Below are 24,212 nucleotides of genomic sequence, written 5' to 3'. Positions count from 1 at the left end.
GTGGACAACATAACAGTGAATCACTATGCAAGCACTTGACAAAATGTCTTATCACAAAGACCAAAGTGCTGTGTTGCTTAAAGCCAGGGGGCTGAAGATGAGAGGGAAGGCCAGGTTGAGACAGCTAAACAGACCATTGACGCCAGAGAAAAGTTTTTTAAGGGCATCAGAGCACAGGCACGCCATTGTCCGGCGTGCCTGTAGTGGATAGTTATGATAATCAAACCCTAATAATAAAAATTGCATCACACACATTAAACATTAAATAAATAAATCATGCAGTTTTTATGTGTGCATCTTAAGGGATGCGTTGTGAATGTTAGTCAGTCCCTCCAGAAAAATGCGGCTTTTTTTTGTGATTGATGCGGCCAAAAATCCTTGATTATGAGGCACGTTTTCTTAAAAAATGCGATGAAATATGCGGCATATTTATGCAATTTTATGCGATGAAATTGCGGGAACTTGCAAAAATTGCGGGAACTTGCGAAAAAATGCGGGAGCTTGCGAAAAATTCAGCTTTTCAATGACGTTCGCGTCGTGTAATTATGTCACTTCATAACGTTCCCATGGCAACAGGGGGAAATGGCTGCTCTTGTGTGAAGTAAACGCAACATTTTTCAACTTTCTGCTAAGATACATGTGACTTTTTTGCAACGAAAATGCGGGGATTATGAAATCAAGCAAGCCCCGCATATTTTGCGCGGAAATTGGCAATTTATGCGGTGGAAGTACGGCATATTTGAAAAAATGCGGCCCCCCAATGAATATGCGGACTCTGGCTGATTATGCTTTGAATTATGCGATCGCATAATCACGTTTTTCTGGAGGGACTGGTTAGTGGAGGGGAGATTGCTCGGCTGAGCTGGGTATTGCACTTAAGATAATTTAGAGTTCACTTTGAACACAGAGAGAGAGAGAGAGAGAGACAGAGAGAGAGAGAGAGAGAGAGAGAGAGCGAGAGAGAGAGAGAGAGAGAGATGTTAGTGGAGGATAGTAGAGAGCGAGAGACGACGAAGAGAGAGAGACGGAGAGGGAGAACAGCAGGGCATCACACAGAACCATGCTATGTACAGTAACTGATACTGTACCAACTGTTACCGCCATCGCTACAGCAAACAAATAATAACACACATAAATTGCATCTTCAATACATATTCAAAGGAGAACATCACAACTTTTCAACTGGGCCCCATTTTCCTCCATTTTCATCCTTTGGTTGTACGGGTCTAATTGGTATCAGTTCCATTATGTTTAAATATAATCTGAGGCTGTCACTGGCAAAACAAGCACTTTTAGAGGACGTACATTGACGGGGTGCTATTGCCCCAAAGGATTACATTGCAACCTGTTTTCACGGATTACGGCTGCAGTCTTCTTGCATAATACTGGACCAATTTGAAAAATTGTGGTCCGCATTTGTCCCTTACCCCCAAAGTGACCGGAGAATGGGGTTCCGGTTCAAAAGTAGTCCTTTAATGTATTCCAGTGTATCTATAGTCAGTATACAGAATGTTGATACTATATTCCATAGAGTACAACAGATTACTCTGTTCTATTTCATACATAGTATAAACATTTTCAGGGGGCCGTTTTAATCAGCATATTTTATACGTATGCCTCTTCAATATTTCAATTTCACAGCATTGGTGATCTCGCCAGAAAATGAGAATTAATGTATTCGCTTCACTGCCAATTATCATCTCTATTTACATAGGATAAAAGGATACGGCTCCCGCCCAAGCCTTATAGATGCTGAAAGGCTGAACGATATGGGCACTCTGCAGATCTTCCTCACCAAGAATAAATGGACTGCAGCACGGAGGAACTAATTATATGAAAATTACAAAATAAAGGAAATATATAGCTGCCCTCAAAACCAGCTGCAAACAGCCAATTTCAACAAACCCTTGGTAGAGGGAATGATGGGCTGATTTGTCCATCGACGGCTGACACAGTTTGGCTGTTATGTCCAGACTGTGACCTGACATATGGTGGTGGTTCTGGGTCAGGGACAGACAGCAGAAGCTACCCAGGGAACATATCTCCAGCCCGGCACTATCTCTACCACTATCCCTGTCTCACAGCCATTTGATCCCCTTTCTCAGAACAGCATAGATACGTATGGGGGAGGACGACCAAGATGAACCTCAACCAAGAGCTGAAGCTTTTTCAAGGATAACCTAATATAATGAGAGGGATGCACTACATGGAACGGCTGGGATATTTGTAACGCACAATGTACTAGAAGTGTAAGAGGTCCTGATCGTTCCGGTTCTATATTTCTCTAATAGGAAGCTTATGATGATTCTAAAGCATTTCAGGAAAAAAAACATTCCATACCATTGAACGATTGTGCTAACAACCAATGCCTTCTCTTTAATAGCCACACGATAACAACCCCCAGAATGAGAAAAAGACCTTCACAATCGAAAAAACAATGTTTTCATCCAGTCCACAGGTGACTGACTTTGCTATGCATAGGACACACACCACCACCAACACATCACAGAAGAACACCAAGAAGAAGGTAAAAATGGCAATACTTACAACCATACCGTTTAGGGATACCCAGCAGTCCGGAGGGAAGTCTTGTAGCAGAGGCACCAGGAACTGGAGGCAGCCGTCCCAGTGGCACAGCAGCAACATCATGCCGATCAGGTTGAATATTCTCACCACCGCACTGGCAAGGTCATAGGTCATATGGAAGATCTGTCAGAAGGAGAGAGAGACATGGGGAGAAAGAGATGAGTTCATTGTTGTCCGAATATGCAATTCCTTATACCTGGTTTTCAGTTCATACACATAAACAACTGTCCACGTATCATCAATGTACACCTTGATGTATGTCTTTACAAAGGTCTACTGGTGGACAACATGATTTGCTAACTCCGATAGCTTGAACAAGAGTCAATGATCCTGGATCCAAATCCATTTCTTTGGCACCCTACTGCTTCTATTGTATAGTAGATAAGCTTAGATTCTACTTTTTCACTAGGCAGAGGACCGATACAAAGCCAATGAAATTAGCATCGAACCGGAATTAGAAATGTATTATCATATACAATGTTATATCCGTCCAATTCCAAGACATATATGAGTATAAACACACTCTATACAATCTACGTACTGGGACCCATAAACAAAGTTTTTAGTAACAAGAGATGTGTTTTCTATGTAGTCATAGTTTTTTGTGCGCATTAAAACCTGATACAATAACACAGGCTGTGCTGCTGATGAGGCACTGTCTGAGCCCCGGTGATTGCATGGCCAGAAAAAAACAGAAATCACTTTTGAAGTACAGAACACGGTGTGCCTGATTAGTCCACTAGAGGATTAGTTTTACTGCAGACGGGGGTGCTTTTGCACACGCACGTAAGCGTGTGTGCGCGTGTGTGAGTGTGTGTGTGTGTGTGCGTGTGTCTGATGCTCTCACAGATGTTGAGCAATTCATAATTAATAATGGAAGTAATCCAAAACAAACTGACCTGTTGTGAGGCCAAAAAACAACAACAATCAGCAGACGCACAGCTATGCACTCACCTACATTCTGTATATTATCATAGGGTATATATATATATATATATATATATATATACAGTATATGTGTATGTATAAACAGTGTAACTGGTGTCCATGGATATACACACAAAAAAACACACTAATTCACTGTTTGAATGGAAGAGTGAGGGGGGAACTGGGAAGGGTGGGGTTGTAAGAATAGAAAGTCTTTAGCTGGGTGAGTGATCACGCGAGCCAATCACGAGACGTGTTATTGAAATTGGGTCCACACAGCGGACAATCACTGCACGGCCGCATGACGACAACTAAGCTATTTCAAAGTTTGGGAATTGTGCGAGAAAATTAGCGCTTTATGTCGGGAAACTGGTTATCCACCTCATTGCTCGCTTCTAAGCTGGAATGTGACCCCGAAAAACGTAGAATCTAGAAAATTATTTTTTTGCCCGATAAACCTTTCCCATTGGCTATTTTTAAAGTCCAATGTTGCGTTACGCTCATCAAATATCATAATGGGGATTACAGGTAATTGTTATCTATTTTTAAGGTAATGGCCTTTTCCCCCGCCATGAATGTAATACTCTATTAGTCTATGAGTTTTACTGGACCTCTCCGCGGTGAGGCGTACTCAAATGAGAAGTCCATTTTATGCTCGGAAGACAAATGTTTCAGGGCAGGTTTTTTTTTTACTTTTAGTGCAGCAGGAATAAAGTCCTGGTTTCAAAGAGAAGAAGGATGTGGGACAGTTACCTGAGGGTATCCTGTACCAAAACTCCCATTTGCATTGTACATTTACCAAAAGATATGTCAACGGTATTAGTTGCACCACGGCAGCATAGTACAATTTAAATTGTGACGTAATGTTGCATAACGACAACCATCCATCTCTCGTTCGTATAAGGCAGGACTTAAAGGTTATCTGATGAATTTTATGTTGTCCCATGACTCTTGCGCTTTTTGCCTTGCATCTCCATGGTTGAATGCACCGCTAAATACTGAAATGTCATCGTAGTAGTTTTAGCATAATGAAAACTCTCAATCCTTTTTTTACTACTCTTTGGGGGGCTAGGGTTAGGGGTTGTCATAAATGTACATGATGGCCTGTAAAGCCCTTTCAGACTATCTGTGATTAAGAGCTATACAAATAAAATGGACTTAACTTGTTAGGCTAATTGAAGGCTACCGCATGGTTGCAATGAAATTCCACTATAAGAGATTGTAACATAAACTCATATACCAAATAAGTAAAATATGTCCAACTTTGACGACGCAATTTGAATAAAATGTAATTAGTGTATGGGACAATACTGTCCACTGCTCTCTCTCTCTCTCTCTCTCTCTCTCTCTCTCTCTCTCTCTCTCTCTCTCTCTCTCTCTCTCCACACAGCTCTATGGGCTCTCCATGAAGAGCACTTCTACACCAGCTGCAGCAGAGGATCCAGTCCGCTGGTGATGACCCTAGGACTTGGCAAGGATATGAGTGGAAAAAGCCAAACAAAAGTGAAAAACAAAGGGTTTAAAAGAGTCACTGCCTCTGTCTCCTTGGGATGCTGGCTAAGCAGAAAGACAGCAGAGCCAGATGGTCTGGGGCTAGTGTATGCAGTGTGTGTGTGTGTGTGTGTGTGTGTGTGTGTGTGTGTGTGTTTGGGGGGGGGTTCACTTCTTGCCACTGTGCCCATGAATGTGTGCCTACAAGCCCACAGGGAAACAATAAAACAATTAAATAAAAAGCAAGAAAATACTAGAAAAAGGAGGTATAACGATTTCAAAACTATGCATAAATATTTAGCCTAGTTTTATAATTGTTGTTGTTATATTGTTATTGTTATTGCAATATGATTAGCTCGCTGTACATTATCCCGCTTATAAGATGGCTACTTACTAAAGGAATCAATAATATGACAGAAATCATACATCATAAAAAAGTAGAATTTTATTCAATTACAAATGATTTTATTGCTTCCACTAGAGATTTTAGGGCTGGAAATAGCATCCATATCTACAATCTGATGCTCATAGCTGGGGTCTGCTTTTCAGAAATCACAGACCGCTGAATGTAGTAATTGTGCATTTAGAATCAAGTATTCAACAAAGCTGTGTAATCTATATATATATATGCATATATATATATATATATATATATATATATATACATATATATACATATATTTATAGACACATCCACTAAAGAGACGCCACAGCTTTGCTTTTCCATATGTTTCTATTTTTACAACCATCTCTTTAATCATTCTGTTAAATAGGCCTATAGATGTCTTTTCTGCTTCTGCATCGCTCATCTGCCAGATGCTCTTTCATGCTGTGCGGTGCCATGGCGTTACGAGCCATTGTGACTAAAGGACTTTGTCACCACTAACTGCAGCAGCAGACGAATTCCACAACACTTGACTTTCAAAGTGTGTTGATGACATCACACTTGAAGTTTTCCATGGCAAACTCCAAAGCTAAACCAAGCACACTCAAGGGCTTGCGATACAAAACAAAATGGACAAGGACGCAGGCCAAGTGAACCCCCCCGCTGCCGCCCAGTCTCTATAACACCTTAGAATAAAAGACCATCCCTAACACCGGCAGCAGCAGCAGCACGGAGCACCTCAACGAACAAAGGGTGGCGGTGGTGCACAGACCCCTGGTTAGCTCAACTCTCCCCCAGGGGAGGAGCTGGCACACTGCCCTGCAGGGCTAAATATAGCCCCTATCTTACTGGGCCTCTCTCGGAACGTCCCTCTCTCACTGACTACATCTTTAATCTTAAAACCGTCAAACGTCTGTGCGTCAGGGTGTGTGTGTGTGTGTGTGTGTGTGTGTGTGTGTGTGTGTGTGTTTGTTTGTAAAAGAATGTGCATATGTGCGTGGGTGTGGGTGTTCGGACGTGCATGAATGTGATGCACGTGCATTGAATGTGTGTGTGTCTGGGTGTGTGTGCGTGTGTGTGTTTAAGAGTGTGTCTGTGTGTCTGTGTGTATGTATGGTGTGTGTGTGTGTGTGTGTGTGTGTGTGTGTGTGTGTGTGTGTAAAAGAATGTGCATATGTGCGTGGGTGTGGGTGTTCGGATGTGCATGAATGTGATGCACATGCATTGAATGTGTGTGTCTATGGGTGTGTGTGCGTGTGTGTGTGTGTGTTTAAGAGAGTGTCTGTGTGTCTGTGTGTATGTATGGTGTGTGTGAGTGTGGTGCACGAGTGTGTGTGTGTGTGTGTGTGTGTGCATGCATGAATGTGATTCACGTGCGTGTGAATGTGTGTGTGTGTGTGTGTGTGTGTGTGTGACAGAGCGTGTGTGTGTATGCATGGGTGTGTGTGAATGTGGTGAATGTGCTTGTGCAAGTGTGGTGCACGTGTGTGTGTGTGTGTGTGTCTGTGAACATGTGTGTGCATATGTGTGTGTGTCTGTGCACATGTGTCTGCTTATGTGTGTTTGTGCGTGTGTGCATATGTGTGTTTGTTCACATGTGTGTTTATGTGCGTAATAGAGAATCGTCCTCACAGTTACATGAAAAGAGCTCCACAGCCGAGTCAGTGAAAAGCAGGACCCGTGAGTCATAGGCCAGATCACGCCGTCATACTCGCGCCGGGACGGAGCGATATGAAATGCGCATGAATGAGCACAAATCCCTCTGAAAACTAACAGGAAGTAGCAACATCCACCCCTCTTGAATTGTGAATGAGTCACAAGTCAGGCTGCGCTTTAGACGTGGCCCAACAGCTCTTCCCCCTGACTTTATGTCCCCTCTTCTCCTTCTTCTCCTCCTCATCAACATCCACCCCATTCAGGATGAGGAGACGTAACAAAGCAACCTTAGCAGAAAGGATGGGTTGAGGCAGGGGGGCCGGGGAGGGGGGTGGCGGAAGGAAGAGCGAGCTGGGAGATAGGGGAAGGCGGTTACGGCTCTTATCTGTTGATTAGGCTTCGGGTTAGATTAGGTCTGACAGGCTCCGAGCGGAGGGCAGGCGTTCCCAGCCTGTGAGGCATCTTCTCGCGGCTGACTCACCATAAAAACATCATGGAGCACAGTTCACATTGTTGAATGGCAGAAGATTTTTGTTAATATTATTTTTTTTAGGTTTTCCTGGAAACCATTTCTGGGACACTTCACATGTGTTTGTGTGATATTGGTGTTTTGAATTATTCCCTGTTGGGAATTTGGCAGCCCATGCAGACGTTACGATTTTTGTCTGTGACTTTGATGGGAGCCATGGGAGACTTGGGGGTTATTTTTACACCACTACTAAGGAAAGTAAATTCTGTCCATAACCACTAATTAAACACCTCCAAAAACTTACATTTATATTACTGCCAGTAATATAAATGTCCTGGGAAACGTTATCGCATTGCTCTACTAGACACTAAGTGATTATAAGTAGTTCGCTCATGGCTTTGAAACATTAGGCAGTAAGACTTTTTTTTTAAACATGGTTTGCTAAATGGTTTATCGAATATCTATATATAGCTCTATAGCTAATGTCATTAGCTATAGAGCTATATCCGGTGACCCCATATGGATATCAGGGGAACACAATTTGTTATTTATTTCAAATCTAGAGATATTACTTTACAGTACTTGTTGTCATTGTATCAGAAACATTACTGCAGTCTTCCGGCCTCCTCACTCTCTAATGAGGGATCATATCTCACATGTATCTCCTCAGGTTACACTCAAAATGCTAAACAAGAGCAGGGAGGACAATAATGCCGTCAGCCCAAAAATACAGACTGCAACAGGTGTGAATATGCGTACACATATGTGTGGGTGTGTATATGTGTCTATTCTGAATGCCTGTGTATGTATGAATGTGTCTGTTTGCCTCAATGCACGCTTTTGTGTCTGTGCATGTGTATGCCTGCACGTTCATGTGTGTGTGTGTGTGTGTGTGTGTGTGTGTGTGTGTGTGTGTATGTATGTGTGTGTGTGTGTGTGTTTGTGTTTGAGTGTGTTTGTTTGTGTGTGCGTGTATATGTGTGTTCCTGCACACATGTGTGTGTGTGTGTGTGTGTGTGTGTGTGTGTGTGCATGTGTGTGTTTGTGTGTTTGTACGTGCGTGTGTATGTGTGTGCCTGCAGACTCTCTGAAGAAATTGCATGAAGTGACAAGCCAGAACATTTAAAGCGATGCTAATTACAATTAATCTGTTTGCCTAATCTTGACTCCAATGTAAACGGATTTGCATTTTTCCAGAATGCCGCGATGCCTCTTTTCTCCACAGAACACGTGAGGTGGGTTGTGTTGAAAGTAGGCCAAGAGCACGGAGCACCATATCAGTAAAACGTATGTGCGACACAGCCTTGGTGATAACTCAACGCATCCTGCTTGAATTTGACCAAATGGGATCATAGGTCAGCATAATCTTCTTACACAGAAATAGGTTATTTTGATCATTGGCCATGAATCAAAATGATACGTATATGTGCAGATTTGTAGAATATAGAAATTACAATAAGAAATGACAATGTTTTTTCACAATAAAGTGCATTCTTAAAGACCTGACTACAAAATGAGGCTGAATGAAATCCCACAGCCAAAAGGTTCTGAATGCAGCAAACTAACTTGCTAACATTCAAACAAAATAATTCTTAAGCCACGAAATAGCATGGCTAAAAATAACACTGACTCATACTTAACATTATTCTATTTTCATTTGACCTATAATGGTATACATTATTTATCTATATTTTTTAAACATATGTCACATTAAAAGCAAAGTGAGCACAGTTAGACTAGTAGGCTAATACGGATGGCTTTAAAGTCAAACTGTTAAAAGCTATTTAAAACAATTTTAACAAAGGTATTGGAAGACACTGTCTATCTAGCAGTTTGTCATTCTTCACCTCCTACCTCAGCATTAATGTACCCCAACGTACCCCTCCTCCCCTGATTGACTTCCTATCTATACCTGGGGTGCACCTCGTCCATACAGTGCTACTCTAGGGCCCCCCCATCCCATGGTTAGGGGGTCTGGAGGTGATGGACACGCGCCACCAGCGTTTCATTTGGTGCATCTTGAAGCCGGTCCGTGGCCAGGGGTGACCGCTGGCTGAGGTCAGCCAGGATTAGCCCAGGACTAATTTGAGGGGGATTAAAGCCCACTGCGAGTTATTACATTGAGGATGGCAAAACTGCAGCTTCCAGGAAAAAAAAAAAAAGAAAGAAAGAAAAAAAAAGAAGCCTGAATTCTGCCGCTTAACGTCATCTGGTAAATCTCCTCTTGGATCTCCGTCTTGGTGCTTTCTTAATCACAAAATTGCAGTTCACCGCGGATTTGAAAGCGAAAAAAAGAATCGTATTATCAAGCAGCGGGAATTTATTTTGAATCAACTAGCGGTGGTTGTTTTTTTTTCCTTTGGCCCTTAAGCGTGATTGCATCCACTCAAATGAAGCTGTCTATCAGTAAATCACATGAAAAGAAATCAAGCATGTTCGAATGATAACGGTCGTATACTAATATTTCTGTGGACTTTAGAAGGCACATTCATAATGTTTACAACTCTGCAGAAGAAGTTCAATTAAATGGAAGTACTTGTTGAAACTAAGAGCACCCTGCTCAGAGCTTCATAGTGCTGACTAATTATCTAACAGAAGCTATGATAGCCCCAGACACAACCAGAAACAACCTTCTGGCCTTTCAGGCTACAGATTGTTAAAAATATCATGATGAATAATGCATACGTACTTGAGAGTAAAATTACGCTCTGTTGTATGTTGTTCAGATTGTGTACGTTTTGGAGTGGGAGTGATGGGGTTGTGGTTGGGGAAGAGTGGCTGAGTGGGTGAATGGGTGAGAGGGTGAGAGGGTGTGTATGGGGAGGTTTTCAATCTGGTGGCTGAGCATAATTTAGTTTTACTGGTTAATTTCCTATGGTGGTCATTTTAGACTAGGAACACAAAATGTGTGACAAAGTTGACTCAACCACTCAAAATTCATGATGAAATGCCTTGTGTGGAGGAATACACCAAGTGTTGAGGCCACCCGATGTAAAACCCAATAGTTATGGATGTTTTCTTTGTTATCCCCATTCTTAAATATATATGCTTAATATGTAAATATGTAAGAGGTGTTGTAAACCAGTAAGACTGCACTTGACACGGGAGGAAGGACCTCCTGTGAACTTTGACACAGCACAGAGTTCAAAGGTGACACGACTTTGACTGCTTACAACTACAATAAATTAGCATCGTAACGTGTATCTAATGTAGACACTGTCTGTGCAGTGGCCTTTTTCCCTCTTTTGATAAATGGCTGTGCAGTTCCTGAGCAGCCCGATGGCTTAATGAGACCACAACTAGATGGAGCCCGGGACTTCATTAAGGGCCAGCTGGCAATCGATTGGCTCTTCAGTGGAAAACAGCAACTGAAGCATTAGGCTCAACGCCACAACAGTGGACATTTTAATGACAAATCCCTATTTATTACCCCTAATTATGTGTTTTTGTGTACCGATCAATAAGTCAAGCAATACATCAATAAGTCGATTGATCCATCTGTCCTTCGTGGCGACTGCTTAAACACTGTGACACAATACACAGGCCTGCCATTACTTATTTATACACCGCTTCTCTTCCCCCCCTCTCTCTCTCTCACTCTGTCTCTCCCTCTGTCTCTCTCTGTCTGTCTCCCCCCTCTCTCTCTCTCTCTCTCAATCTGTCTCTCCCTCTGTCTCTGTCTCTCTCTCTCCCCTCTCTCTCTCTCTTTCTCTTACTCTGTCTCTCCCTCTGTATATGTCTCTCTCTCTCGATCTCTCTCACTCTTTTTCTCTGTCTCTAACTCTGTCTCTGTCTCTCTCTCTCTCACTCTCTGTCACTCTTCCTCTCTCTCTCTCTCTCTCTCTCTCTCTCCCCATGGCTCTGCAGCTATTTCGGTCATGTGATGGTGATAACCTCAACACCTTCAGTATGTTCTGCCTTAATCTCTGCTCTTCCACTCCGAGCAGCAGGGGCATCATCCCCCCACTACAAGTCCTCCACACCGGGCAGGATGTTTTCTGACTACACTCGTGTTAAAGACACAACACTGAGCTTAGCTAGTCTGGGTGAACCGCCGGTTACCTCAAATGAAAAATTAATCTTTTGTGTATTCGTCACCCTCCATATTGTATAATATCACGAGACATATGCCATGCCCTCTAGAGAGGATTTGAGTGTTTCTTTCAAAATAAAATATCGCAGTGCTGATTCTTTTTTTCTTTTTCTTTTATCAGTGATGACTAGTTGTTTTAGTTATGTCTTTAAGGCTCTGTAAAACAAATGCAAGAATGGTAGAGTCAACAAAAAGACTGTGGGCGTTGATCTATGCTAATGAAGGCCTTGATTGTTCCAGTCTTTGGCTGACAGTTCAGGGTTTTTTGGCACTGATAAAAAGCGATCAATGATGGGAGCGTAGAACAGCTTGTAAAGTCATAAAGTTTCACTTTTCTAACGATGGGAAATCGGTAATCACATTTTGATGTTCAGACATTGCATCAAATTGCCCCTGATTGTTTTGTTTTTTGAATCTTTTTATTGCTGTTGTTATTGATGTTATTGATATAACATCTCATAAAATGAGATTCAAATGCAGTCTTGTTGTAGTACTGTCGGTGTGTGAGCAGCACAATAACAGGGATCATTTATATTATCCATATATATTATATATATATAACCATATATTATATAACGGTTTAGCCATCATGAGCATTTTTCTTGTCTTTCTTTCTCAGCTCACAGAGACTTGCGAAGCCAAAGGAATAATCATGTATTTACAGACAACAGGGTTGTGACGCTGTATCGATCTATGTAACCTGAGGAATGCTAACAAAATAACACAGGCTATAATAAACCGGGTACACGTCGTAGCATTGACGTTGCTAATGCTGGCTGCGCTCCGATTTCTGGGCCAACGGGTTCAGCATGTTCTATTTCCAAGGCGAACCCGACACAAACCCTTGCATTGCAGATTCAGCTTGTCTGGTGATTAGCAAGCAACGCCTCAACGTGGTTTGTTTACACGGTAACACATTAAACTGTCATTTAGAAAGGTAATGACTGTCTATATTACTGCGTTTGCCGCACACGAGCAGAAGATAGGTGAGTAGCACAGAAACAATATCTCTTTTGGGTATTTCACTGAAAGCGTTGTCAACAAGGACGGACCCATTCCGGGCCCTTATCGTTGGAGAATCCCCAGCTGGTGTACCTTTGACATCGGCTGTCCCTGGTGGCCAGTTGTACATCCCTCTGTCCAATTAAGCCAAGTCAATCTAAGCACTTGAGTTTCAGGTCAACAGCATTCAAGGAGCTAAATCAATGTCTTCCACTGGGGGCCAGGCTGGGGGCGGGAACAGGCAGGGACACCTCTGAGGATGTCAGGAGTGAGGGCCCGTTTCACACGGGGCAGCAGGTAAATGGAACTCAATGGAGCCCAGCAGGTAAATGGAACTTAATGGAACTCAGCAGGTAAATAGAACTCAATGGAGCCCAGCAGGTAAATAGAACTCAATGGAATTCAGCAGGTAAATAGAACTCAATGGAACTCAGCAGCGAAATATAACTCAATGGAGCTCAGCAGGTAAATGGAAGTCTGTGAAATAGAGTGGAACAGCACTTACAACTCGGATTCCCAACCAGGAGATTATGTAATTTTTCTATTTTGTATCTATTTTGCATGACTTATATGTGATGTGTTGTTTTCACTGTATGACACTGATGTACTGTTGTAGTTATTATTTAATTTTTTTTAGATTTAAGGGCATTTAACACTAAGGACGCTTGAATCCAAAGTGACAACAGTTCACACACACATTCACACACACACATTAACACACCGACGGCGGAGTCAACCATGCAAGGCGACAGACAGCTCGTCGGGAGCAGTTAGGGTAAGGTGTCTTGTTCAGGGACACTTGACAGCTAGGAGCCGGATCGAACTAGCCACCTTCCGGTTACAGGTCAACCCACTCTATCTTCCTGAGCTTAGCTAAGCTAATGGTTTTCTTTCTGGCCAGGTACCAATGATAACAAATTAGCTATGTAGATTACACTGGCACAACTACTGTGTTGTGTGCTCAGACAATGTTAAATAATCAATAAACTGAACCCAAACTAAACAACACGTCTTTACACAAGAGCGGGCGGCCTACTCTGCCAGCCCAGAAGCAGGCCGCAGAGCCCATAGAACTCTTCTAATTATAGCAGGCAAAAAAATTACCACATGTAAAATATTTAAAGGCGAACAGAGGACATGACATCTCCCAGATTCGTAAGCCCCGTGATAGGCCAGACCTCGGGGCACTCAGAGTCTCGTCAGGTTTCAGCGCCGCTTGTTGACCTGCAGGCTATGGAAGCAATGGCGTCTCCTTTCTCATGTGTAACCACTTCCTCCGTAAGGGATTGCTATAGTTCTGACAGCCTCAGAGTACAGTAGGAATATGTACAACTATACGAATATTGTCATATTAAGAGGATGGCATGGATGTAACGTGTTGAAATGAAGAAAGACTGAAGAAAGAAAGGAAGAAAGAAAAAACATTACAGAAAGAAAAAAATGACAAAGAAAGAAAGAAAGAAAAAAAATGAAAAGAACAAAAGAAAGATCAACAAAGAACCAATAACTAATTGATTACTAAATAAGAATATAAAGTTACTAATTTTATGTACTTACAATCGAATAAAAACCGACTTACTCACAAACACAAATAAACACACAAACAAACAAGCAAACACACAAACAGACAAACAAACATACGCACAGAGACAGACATAGAAAACACCCCCACAAACCAAGGCCGATGCTGGCTTGTATTATGCATGCAGAGAATGCACTCATGGCAGATTAGTGTCCGGGCGCGGGGCAGAAGGGGTAGGGCAGGGTGACCTGCTGTATACATGTAAACACTGACAAGATGTCCTCTTCATGGTTAGCTCCACACACACCTATTCACAGCCCTTCCTGCTCTTACATAACAGCTGTGTCTCCTTCTCCAAGCAGAATGCTCATGGAGAAGAATAAACTTTTTTGGTGCATATTCTACCAAATCATGCCAATACCTCTTCCAATAACTGATATTTTGCTGTCCGCATCAATATATGCTTGATAGTTTTCCGAAACTTTATTAAAGATGAGGCAATCTGTTTCCTCAAGTTCAAATTCAACCGATTTGTCATCCACATTGTTTTTCATGAATTATTATACTTTTTTGTGGGTTCGTAATATTCAGCATTCCATCTTGTTTGCAGAATTGTATTTTAATGTCATTCACAGCATCGCAATGTATCATTGTTATATAATGGATGATAAACACTGTAATCCAATACTCACTTGTACCGGCTGGTTCTTGCCAACACAGCCCACGGTAACGGGTTGTTTAAAGGTCAACGTTATCTAAAGGCCCCAGCTACAAGGAAGCTGAGCTCCCCAGTCTGTTTGGATGGATGAGTAACTACATGGCAGCCTCACAAACGCACACACACACACACGGCAAGCAATCGACCCTAATGTGGTCATGCATGGACATCCGCGTAGATAGTTCACCCCAGTGGAACTAGTTTACCGTGTGTTCGCACGGACGTAAAAGTCAAGTCCTATTTTCTGCCATTGTGATTTTGTTGCCCACCAGGGAATTAGTTTGAACCCACAGTGAATTCAGACACATTTCTCTGAGGAGTAAGGAGCGATCGGCGGACTCACTCATGGTGAACTGACGACACCGGGGTTCGTACCCAGCACCTCTCGACCAAACAGGAACCCCCGCACTACACTCTCCCTCCTCCTACCATAATCCTGTGACGGAAAGCCTGGGACTGGCTAATGAAACGACCCGATGAGATCCAACCCTGCTGCATGTGTGTGCTGAACTCTCCCGAAGAACATCAGCACTGCAGGTATAGAATGAGCCACTCCTCGTTAGTGAATAATGAATGTGTGACATCTTGGCGGAGTGTCGGCCATCGCCGTCCTTTTGCCCTTGTCGCATCGCAACAGGTTAAACACATGCTCGCTAAGTGACCTTTCAGTCACAGTCAACACCTACTTAAGTGTGATTTTAAGTATAGTCAGAAGGTAGCGGAGTAAGCCATGATCAAGCCTTTGAAAAGGAGTTAAACGCATCTAAAAGGATGTATACATTTGTATTCCTTACACACTCGCACACACATATCCACTCACGCACCCCCCTCCATGAACTGACACACCTACACGCACACACATGCACACACCCTAACGCCCCCACACATACACTTGAACACATACAGCCACATATTAACACGTATTGCATATATATACACACACCTCCCCAACTCCCATACACACACACACACACACAGACACACTCAAAACACACATGCGCACATGCACAAACACACACATACACACACTAGAGTTACAGTGTAGACACAGTAAGAGAAGTAAAAATAACCCAGATTAGCCTAATCTCTGCACTTATCACCTAAAGGCACTCCCTAGTCGGTTGTATGTCTGTTTACTGTAGCCAGCACGCCATCCACCAGAGAGGACCTCAACCGGGAAACCCCTCGGACCCCCAGGGGCCAAGCCCGCCCCCACTGGGAGACGTATTCAGCCGTATTAACCGATTAGGGGTTTTGCTGATAGTTATCAAAATCAAACTATGCATTTTATATATATTTTCTGTGAAATTAGCCATTCTTACTTTTGCATAAAACATGTGCCCAATTATATTGAATGAATGTATTTAACTTTAAAAGAAAATAGACATCCAGCCAAATAGAAAGCAAGATCAAAGAAGAAAGGTAAGTAAAGCAAACATCTGTCCGCATCGCTAACTTTGACGACCATTATAATTGTATTTTTGCTGTTCACCCAAAAAAGTAGGGATGACTCAGCACTTATTTTGCCGACCGGCGACTCCACCAGTGAGTATCAGCGCTGGCTGACCGCCCCAGGATTGACAGGCAGAGTGAGGCTACAAGAGCCTCACTTGAGTCTCTCGAACCGGGGGCCCATTGAAGCCTTTGTCCAACAGCCCGGGGTCATGTTCCTAATACAGCTGTCAACTTGGGTTGCAAGTGCCGTACGGCCATGTTTCAGGTATAAAGAACGGAGAGAGGAGGCGGAGGAGAGGAAGAAGAGGGATATGTGAGAGAGAGAGGGACCCGTGTCTATAAATAGTTGGCAGGTAGTAGAGTATTGTAATAATTACAAGAGGTTTTGGATATAGATTTACGAAGAGAGGGTGAGCAAGCGGGGCCTATGTTCCCTCTCTGAGGACCAGGTAACAGGACCGCCCGCGAGTGGTGTGTTGTGCTGTGTTTCATTGTGGGCTCTCAATGGACATCTTTGTTCCATCATTATTTCCATTCACAAGTTATTTCCACACCTCTTCCCTTTCTAAGCTTCCTAAAGGCCTAACGAGTGCACTATTCCATCGGGGCTGTGCTAAGAGTGAACGCACTTAGGGCATTGCAAGACACTTTGGATAAAAGGTGTGTACCCAATGGTGTGTTATAACTCTTCTATTAACACACACACATATATATACACACACACATATATATATACATTATCTCTGAATATTACATGTTACATAATAAAAAAAAATGTTGTCAACACAATTATTATTATGTTGTATAATAGGGCTAGTACATCAGAGTGCATCATGGGAGTTTTTGTTGGCGAGTCTAAAATGCCGTTGGCCTTATTGAGGAGGACTCAAGACAGTTATAATACCGTAAAATCCTAAATCAACAAATGAGAATTTCCAAGCATCGCATGAGCAACGCTTTTTGCCCCATATCCACAAAGCGTTTCACAATTTGTACAAAACAATTACCAAAAAAACATTAATACTAATATGATCACTTACATTCCAATGCTCCCATGCTTATAAAATGGGAGCAGTCATTGCGACATGACGTCACAATGTAAATAGGCCTTATCAAAAGTATGGTCAACAATACACATTGAGTGGGAGGTTTGTGTGTGTGAAACAAAATCTGAACCAGTGAACAGATCAACATGGATATTGACCTCCAACACAACCTACACCTAACCAACTCAACACTTATTTTGATGCAATTACAATTTCCAACAGCATTTAAGATAGCCAATCATCAACCACAGAAGGAGAAACAAACATACAGCCCGGCCAACAGGGAACCGGTAACTTAGACTACAGTGAGTGAGTCAGAGGTCAGAGGTCAGCATGGCATGGCCTTTCGACCCCGGGCGGCCAGAGTGACCCAATCACAGTGTGTTGAGGCACAACATGACGTGAGCAGTGACCCTCATTCTAAGTGTGTTGAACTGTAACGTGTTGTCATGAGTGACCATTTCTCTGTGAACTACAAAAAGGGGGGCAATATTTTGCGAGATGATAAAAAAGTAAACCATGAATATGGGTGAACGTAGAATGAATGATAGGCCTTCCTGTGTATTGTCTTATTCAGTCGTTGATTGACTGCCAGGTAATAATTGCAGCCAAAGCGGTTGGTTTTTTGTTTCTGTGTGTGGGAGATGTGTGTTTTGGAAGATATTAATTGGTAATGGCATTCAGTAAAAAGAATAGCACACTCTTTCATATCATGAAAGGGCGGGAATCAAATGAACCACCCCATTAATATCTAAGGGGGAAGGATAATTCTGCCATTTAATCGCCTTAACATATTTAATGAAGCAAAATGTAAAGCAAGCCCCACATTAGTCAAGTTCAAACGAAGGGGAAGAGAAATTAGACTATATATTAACACTGTTTGGAGAACCAGAATGCAGGTTCAGGTGCATCGCCTTCACGGTCAAGTAGGGCATGAATGTGAGAGTCAGGAATCAATTAGTTTTTGGATAATATCTTATTCTCAGGTGTATCTAAAAATGAACAAAGCATTTATAACAATGGTGCATTGATGTTTCACACATACGCATGCACGCACACACGCAAGCATGCACACACATATACAGAAACACACACACACACACACACACACACACACACACATTATTTACTAAAAAAAGTAAATATCCATTCTCAAACAAGAGTGACCTTTTGTTCCATTCAGGTGACCTTTTCTCTGAGGTAAGGATGGGGTACGAGCTATTTAAAGTGCACATGGGTCTCTCTCCTCTCGCCTCACCCATTCTCTCTCTCTCTCTCTCTCTCTCTCTCTCTCTCTCTCTCTCTCCTCTCCTCCTTCCATCCTATCCCCTCCTTTCCTCTATCCCTCTCTTTTCACTTTCCCTGTCTAGGTCTGTAGCTGTGCATATCATGTTGTCCCCTGATTACAAATGGTCGCTCTCCACCCTAATCCGTTTAGTTTTCGCATGCTTCTCCCGTTGTATTAACTTCCCTTTTCTAGCTGTAGATTTCTACCACCTGGCTGCTTACATAGTGTGTGACACCAAACCAAGTGCAAACTAGGTCATCCAGCTCTCACCTCTGTTCCGATTTGTTCTGCTGTTTTTTTAATCTTGTTATGATACGGGAATAATTTTAATCTTGTTATGATACTTTTTTATTGCATATGGCCCATAAGGGACTGTAAGAGGGACTATAAATCTCTGCAAATCCTCTATAAAGTTCCCTTTTAAACACATAAAATGGCGACTTGACCAGAAAGGCAGGGACGGCTGTATCAAATAATGGATGACATTGTGAAAATATATGATGACGAATTGGGTCTCAGCAGTTCCAGATTCCAAATCACTGCCGGTCAGCTTAGTGCTTAGTCAGTGTGATTGCTTCTCAAGTGAGCTGAGTGAAGAGTACTCCTTCGTCTAAGTACCTCAAACCCAGCCAGGCTTCCGCACACTCTCAGACATGTGACAGAGCCCTGCCCCACCTCCTCCTCCTCTCACTCCTCCTCTTCCTCCTCCTCCTCCTCTCTCTCCTCCTCTTCCTCCTCCTCCTCACCCACCTCCTCCTCCTCCAGCTCCTAACCCCCCTTCTCCTCCTAATCCTCCTCACCCACCTCCTCCTCCTCTCTCTCTCCTTCTCGTCCTCCTCCAGCTCCTATCCCCCCTGCTCCTCCTCCTCCTCCTCTCCCTCTCCTCTTCGTCCTCCTCCTCCAGGTCCTAGCCCCCCTGCTCCTCTTCCTCCTCCAGCTCCTAGCCCCCCTGGTCCTCTTCCTCCTCCAGCTCCTAGCCCCCCTGCTCCTCTTCCTCCTCCAGCTCCTAGCCCCCCTGCTCCTCTTCCTCCTCCCCCTCCTCCAACTCCTAGCCCCCCTGCTCCCCTTCCTCCTCCAGCTCCTAGCCCCCCTGCTCCTCTTCCTCCTCCTCCTCCAGGTCCTAGCCCCCCTGCTCCTCTTCCTCCTCCAGCTCCTAGCCCCCCTGCTCCTCTTCCTCCTCCAGCTCCTAGCCCCCCTGCTCCTCTTCCTCCTCCAGCTCCTAGCCCCCCTGCTCCTCTTCCTCCTCCAGCTCCTAGCCCCCCTGGTCCTCTTCCTCCTCCAGCTCCTAGCCCCCCTGGTCCTCTTCCTCCTCCAGCTCCTAGCCCCCCTGGTCCTCTTCCTCCTCCAGCTCCTAGCCCCCCTGCTCCTCTTCCTCCTCCAGCTCCTAGCCCCCCTGCTCCTCTTGCTCCTCCTGCAGGCTGTAACTCCTTAACACGCAATAAGGAACGGGTGCCTTGCCTGTTGTAACAGGGGCCTGTGCTCTTGCTATCTGGGGTTATTGCTATAGGCAACAGCATATATGTAAACACATGCAACACATGCACTCACAGAGATAAGCGCACGCACGGAGCAACACCAACACTCAGTACGCCCACAGATACCACACTAGCTAGTAGCGATTGGCTGCACTGTTTGAAATCTATTTAAAGTGCCTAGGAAGCCAAGATCTTGATGTATTATTTGTGACGTGTTAGTATGTCTTCTTTGATTGAGTATGGCAGTCCATGCCATGTGACACTATTACACGTGTAAAATCCTTTCTTTGCCAGTGTCCGCAAAACCAGTGTAGGAGCTTACATCAAAGTAGAGTGAATATTCGATACGGTGTGTGTGGATGTGTGGAGCTCCTTCTGAGCAGCGGTTAAAATTGGTTAAAGTTGTTGGCTGCGTCTGAGAGAGGGTTAAGCTTCTCAGACACTTAAAATAGAACGCCACATTGCGTGTGGCGCATTTCAGCTACAACGTCGCTCATTATAACGGTGCAACACCACGACGGCACTAACTTATAAATAAGTAGCACAAAGTTGACATGGGTCGTAACCATGGGGATACACTTCCTCCCTCCTTCCTAGAGATCTGCCCTCCACGTTCATTTTGTTAAGCATCATAGTGTTTGAATTCCCGTCGAAACAGGGGGTTCACCTACACTTCAGATTTCAGATTTTTCTATTTAAAATCCAATGCTAAGAATCCTTGTCCGTCTCTCTTTGATCCGACACCTCAAAACCAAATGAATTGTGTGTGAAAAGGAGAGTGGCAGCTATCCCATCCCAGAGCTCCCTTGTTGATTACTATTTGTGTACAAGTGATTTTGCTCACACGCTGCCACCCCAACCCAGTTCATGTGTTAGTAGCAACAGTGAACCGCGGCGGTGGATAAACAGATGAGGTGTTTTGATGTGCCGTTGTGCAGAGTGGAAGTCGATTACAGCCGGCGCAGCACAAACAAGGGATTCAGAAAACCTTTGTGGACCCCACTTAAACATCTTCCTTTTGTTTTAAGTGGAGTAAGCTGTCTCTTCAATGCTATAATTATGCGGATAGGGGAAGGGGGGAGGGGGGGGGGAAAAGGGCAGACACAACAGGAAATTACAAACCACAGGGATCACTTGTTCTATTGTGTGACCCATTGAGAAACACACGCACACACACACGCACACGGACACACACACACACACACACACACACACACACACACACACACACACACACACACACACACATTCATATGATGAATAGGATAGTCTTCCCATTAATTTATCTTGAGAGTAAAATGTAGCATTTTGTGTCGGTTTAAAGTATATATATGTGTTTTAGTGTGTGTGTGTGTGTGTGTGTGTGTGTATGTGTGTGTGTGTATGTGTGTGTGTGTGTGTGTGTGTGTGTATGTGTGTGTGTGACGATAAACAGGTGTGTGTCGATACTAGTTTGTGTGTGTGTGTGTCTGTGTGTGTGTGTGTGTGTGTGTGTGTGAGTTTGTCTGATTGTGACCAAAATAGTGTGTGTTGATATGTGTGTGTCCAAATGTGACTCACCGATGTAAAAGTAAACAAGACCTGATGCCAACAGTTCCGAAAGTTGGCATCGGACCACACTACCTGCTCAGAGGGCAGATCACCTGGTGGCCTCACACACTCTGTCATAAGCTCTGTGATTCAGGGCTGACTCATCGCACGTCACCTGACACAAGTAAGTCCTCTCTTCATGTCGTCAGTGACCAGACCTTTGATCTACACCTGTGATCAATGGATATGTGCCCATTTTAACATAAACTACCTATTTTACATCAAAGGGTTCCTGTTTTAGCTCTTGTTTTTTGGATGACCTTGGTCATCACCACAAGCACAATCTATTAAAATTCTAAATCCGTCCACCCAGAGATATGAAGGGAGAGATCTGCTTCAGCCTAGCAGCCTATTTTATTTAGCTTCTGAAGTATCTCAAAGGTAAATCCTTATTAGCTAAACGATCTGAGGGTATTCAAATGTAAACACAATGACCAATCCGAACCAAAAGCATAGAAAGACATCAAAGACAATCGAACTGCGCTACAATAATAATAATAATAAAACCGAGGCTGAACCGTTGGCCTCATATACCCGGCCTACATCCACCCAATCAACAACGTCCTCATGTTTCAATAACCAACAAAGCCTGTCAACGCTGAGGCCAATGTCAGCGGAGAGAGATCTGAAAATATGTGCACGCAGGGGTTAACTCACTTCTCTTACTCAGGTAAGTTGGCTGACATGTCCCCCCCTGTCCCATCCCCTCCTCCCCCCGCCCCCCTCCCCCACCCCCACCTGAGCTTTCATATCAATTTACGGGCCGGGCGGTGAGTCAGCCGTGCCTCCCCGCTGATCAGGTACTAGTTTGCTGGGACACGAGACGCAAGGACTCTGGTGCTGCTAGTTTACATGGATGAATAGCACCTCACTCCTGGCCCCGGCCTCCCAAACCTTCACAAACACACCGCCATCCATCTATAGACACATGGCGGGCCAATGAATCGTATAGGTGCTAACATGTGTCTCACTCAGTGAAGATAACCGTTCAGATGTATGGTGGTGAATTTCCGCTCTGCAGTCCATGCTTGTAAATCTTTGCCGGTCCGCTCAGGGCTTAGTCGGTGTGATTGCTTTTCAATTGAGCCGAGTGATTCGATTAAAGTAAATTAAGAAAATAAAAGCCCTATATTTCTTTTTTGGGGGGATTTGTGTAAAGTATTATGTTAGCACTGCTAGAAGTCCAACATTTAAAACGATACAAATGCTTCTGAAATTGTAAACGCTGATCGACTTGACTTATTATAACAGATTGGGTCAATTTCTTGGAGAGAAAATGTACTTGTAATTAAAGGACCAATGAATGGCTGCCGACGGAGAGGGAGATGGCCGGGGGATGTGGGCGGGGGGGACCGTGCTGGTGGGCTGCCACGACTAGCCCAACCTGTGTGCTCATGCTGGGGATGAGCGTTGGCAGTAGGGGCTCGCTAGGCCAGACGGGACCCTGAGAGCCCAGGGACCATGGCTGAGTTAAAGGTTAGTACATATCAACTGAATAACAAATACAAAGTTATGCTGCATGAACAAAAATACATAATCTACCGGCTATTTATACCTGTACCGATACAAAAAAAAATGATATGAATTAGATTTTTTGGGTAAAATATTGCAAATGATTAATAATATATTTAGGGAATACACACACACACAGAGACAGACACACACATATAGACATAATATGGATAATGAGGATGGGAGAGGCTGGTTCTTGGCTGGTTTTAATTGGATCAGGGCTGGGTCGTGCCCCTGAGCATAATCAGCCCTGACAGGCATGGAGGGACGGCGACCAGTGCTTAAGGATGACTCGGCCACCCTTGCCCGGAGAATGACGTCACGAGGGCCCGTGCTCCCTGGCCTGTGCAGTGTTGGCCCCCGGCCCTGATCAGACATAAGAGACGGCTTTATCTCCCCAGAGACCAGGGAGGGAGGCAGGCTCAGGGCAGACCGAGCGCGGGGTTGAGAGGGAGCAATGCCAGGGTAGTTTGAAGGACTGACAAGAAGGCCTGCTGGCAGAATTCCCCACGGTGGAAAAGAGGGGACGTTTTTTTTTTCTTCAGAGTCTCCATTTTAAGTTGCAGGGCAGAGTCGCGGCATGGTGGCCTGTTTGTGTGTGACAGTCCCAGACGGGCTGGGCTGTGTGGCTCCTGTGTCTAATCCTGACCCCAACACAGTCTGACAGTTGGGGGACGCCGGGGTCTTTTTCGTCTAGGAATGCGCCCGATTTTTCTGTGATTGTTTACTTTTTTCGCGCCTCTACTCCGTTTGGTTACACAACCAAGACACAAAAAAAACAATGTATGCTTTCCCGGGGCTTCCTCAACCATAAGCACTCTGTAGTTGCCCTCTTTTTGCCCCTCCAAAAGGCTCCAGGCTACAGAGGGAGGAGGCCAGGGACATCAGAAAAAATAATGAGGAGAGGAGGCAGCGGCATGCTGGGAGATATAAATACAAAAAGGAGGGAACGAGCGAGCGAGCGATGAGCTACGAGGCGACCAAAGAGATTGATAGC

The 24,212-nt window shown here is 44.0% G+C and overlaps 1 protein-coding gene across 1 annotated transcript in view; it reads right to left on the bottom strand.

Annotated features, from left to right (window-relative positions):
- The window catches only part of hcn1 (hyperpolarization activated cyclic nucleotide-gated potassium channel 1), a gene marked incomplete at both ends in the record, with an annotated part of 66,314 nt that overhangs the window by 28,828 nt on the left and 13,274 nt on the right, over positions 1-24,212 (bottom strand). The window contains one exon of the mRNA XM_079756177.1: positions 2,548-2,709. Within this exon, the coding sequence (XP_079612303.1) occupies positions 2,548-2,709 (162 nt within the window). The remainder of the gene's footprint in view (positions 1-2,547; positions 2,710-24,212) is intronic.

The sequence above is a fragment of the Pollachius pollachius genome (genome assembly GCF_949987615.1).
Source record: "Pollachius pollachius genome assembly, chromosome: 18".
In the NCBI taxonomy this organism is placed as follows: domain Eukaryota; kingdom Metazoa; phylum Chordata; class Actinopteri; order Gadiformes; family Gadidae; genus Pollachius; species Pollachius pollachius.
The sequence above is the reverse complement of the archived record's forward strand: the minus strand, read 5'-3'. Positions and strand labels throughout refer to the sequence as shown.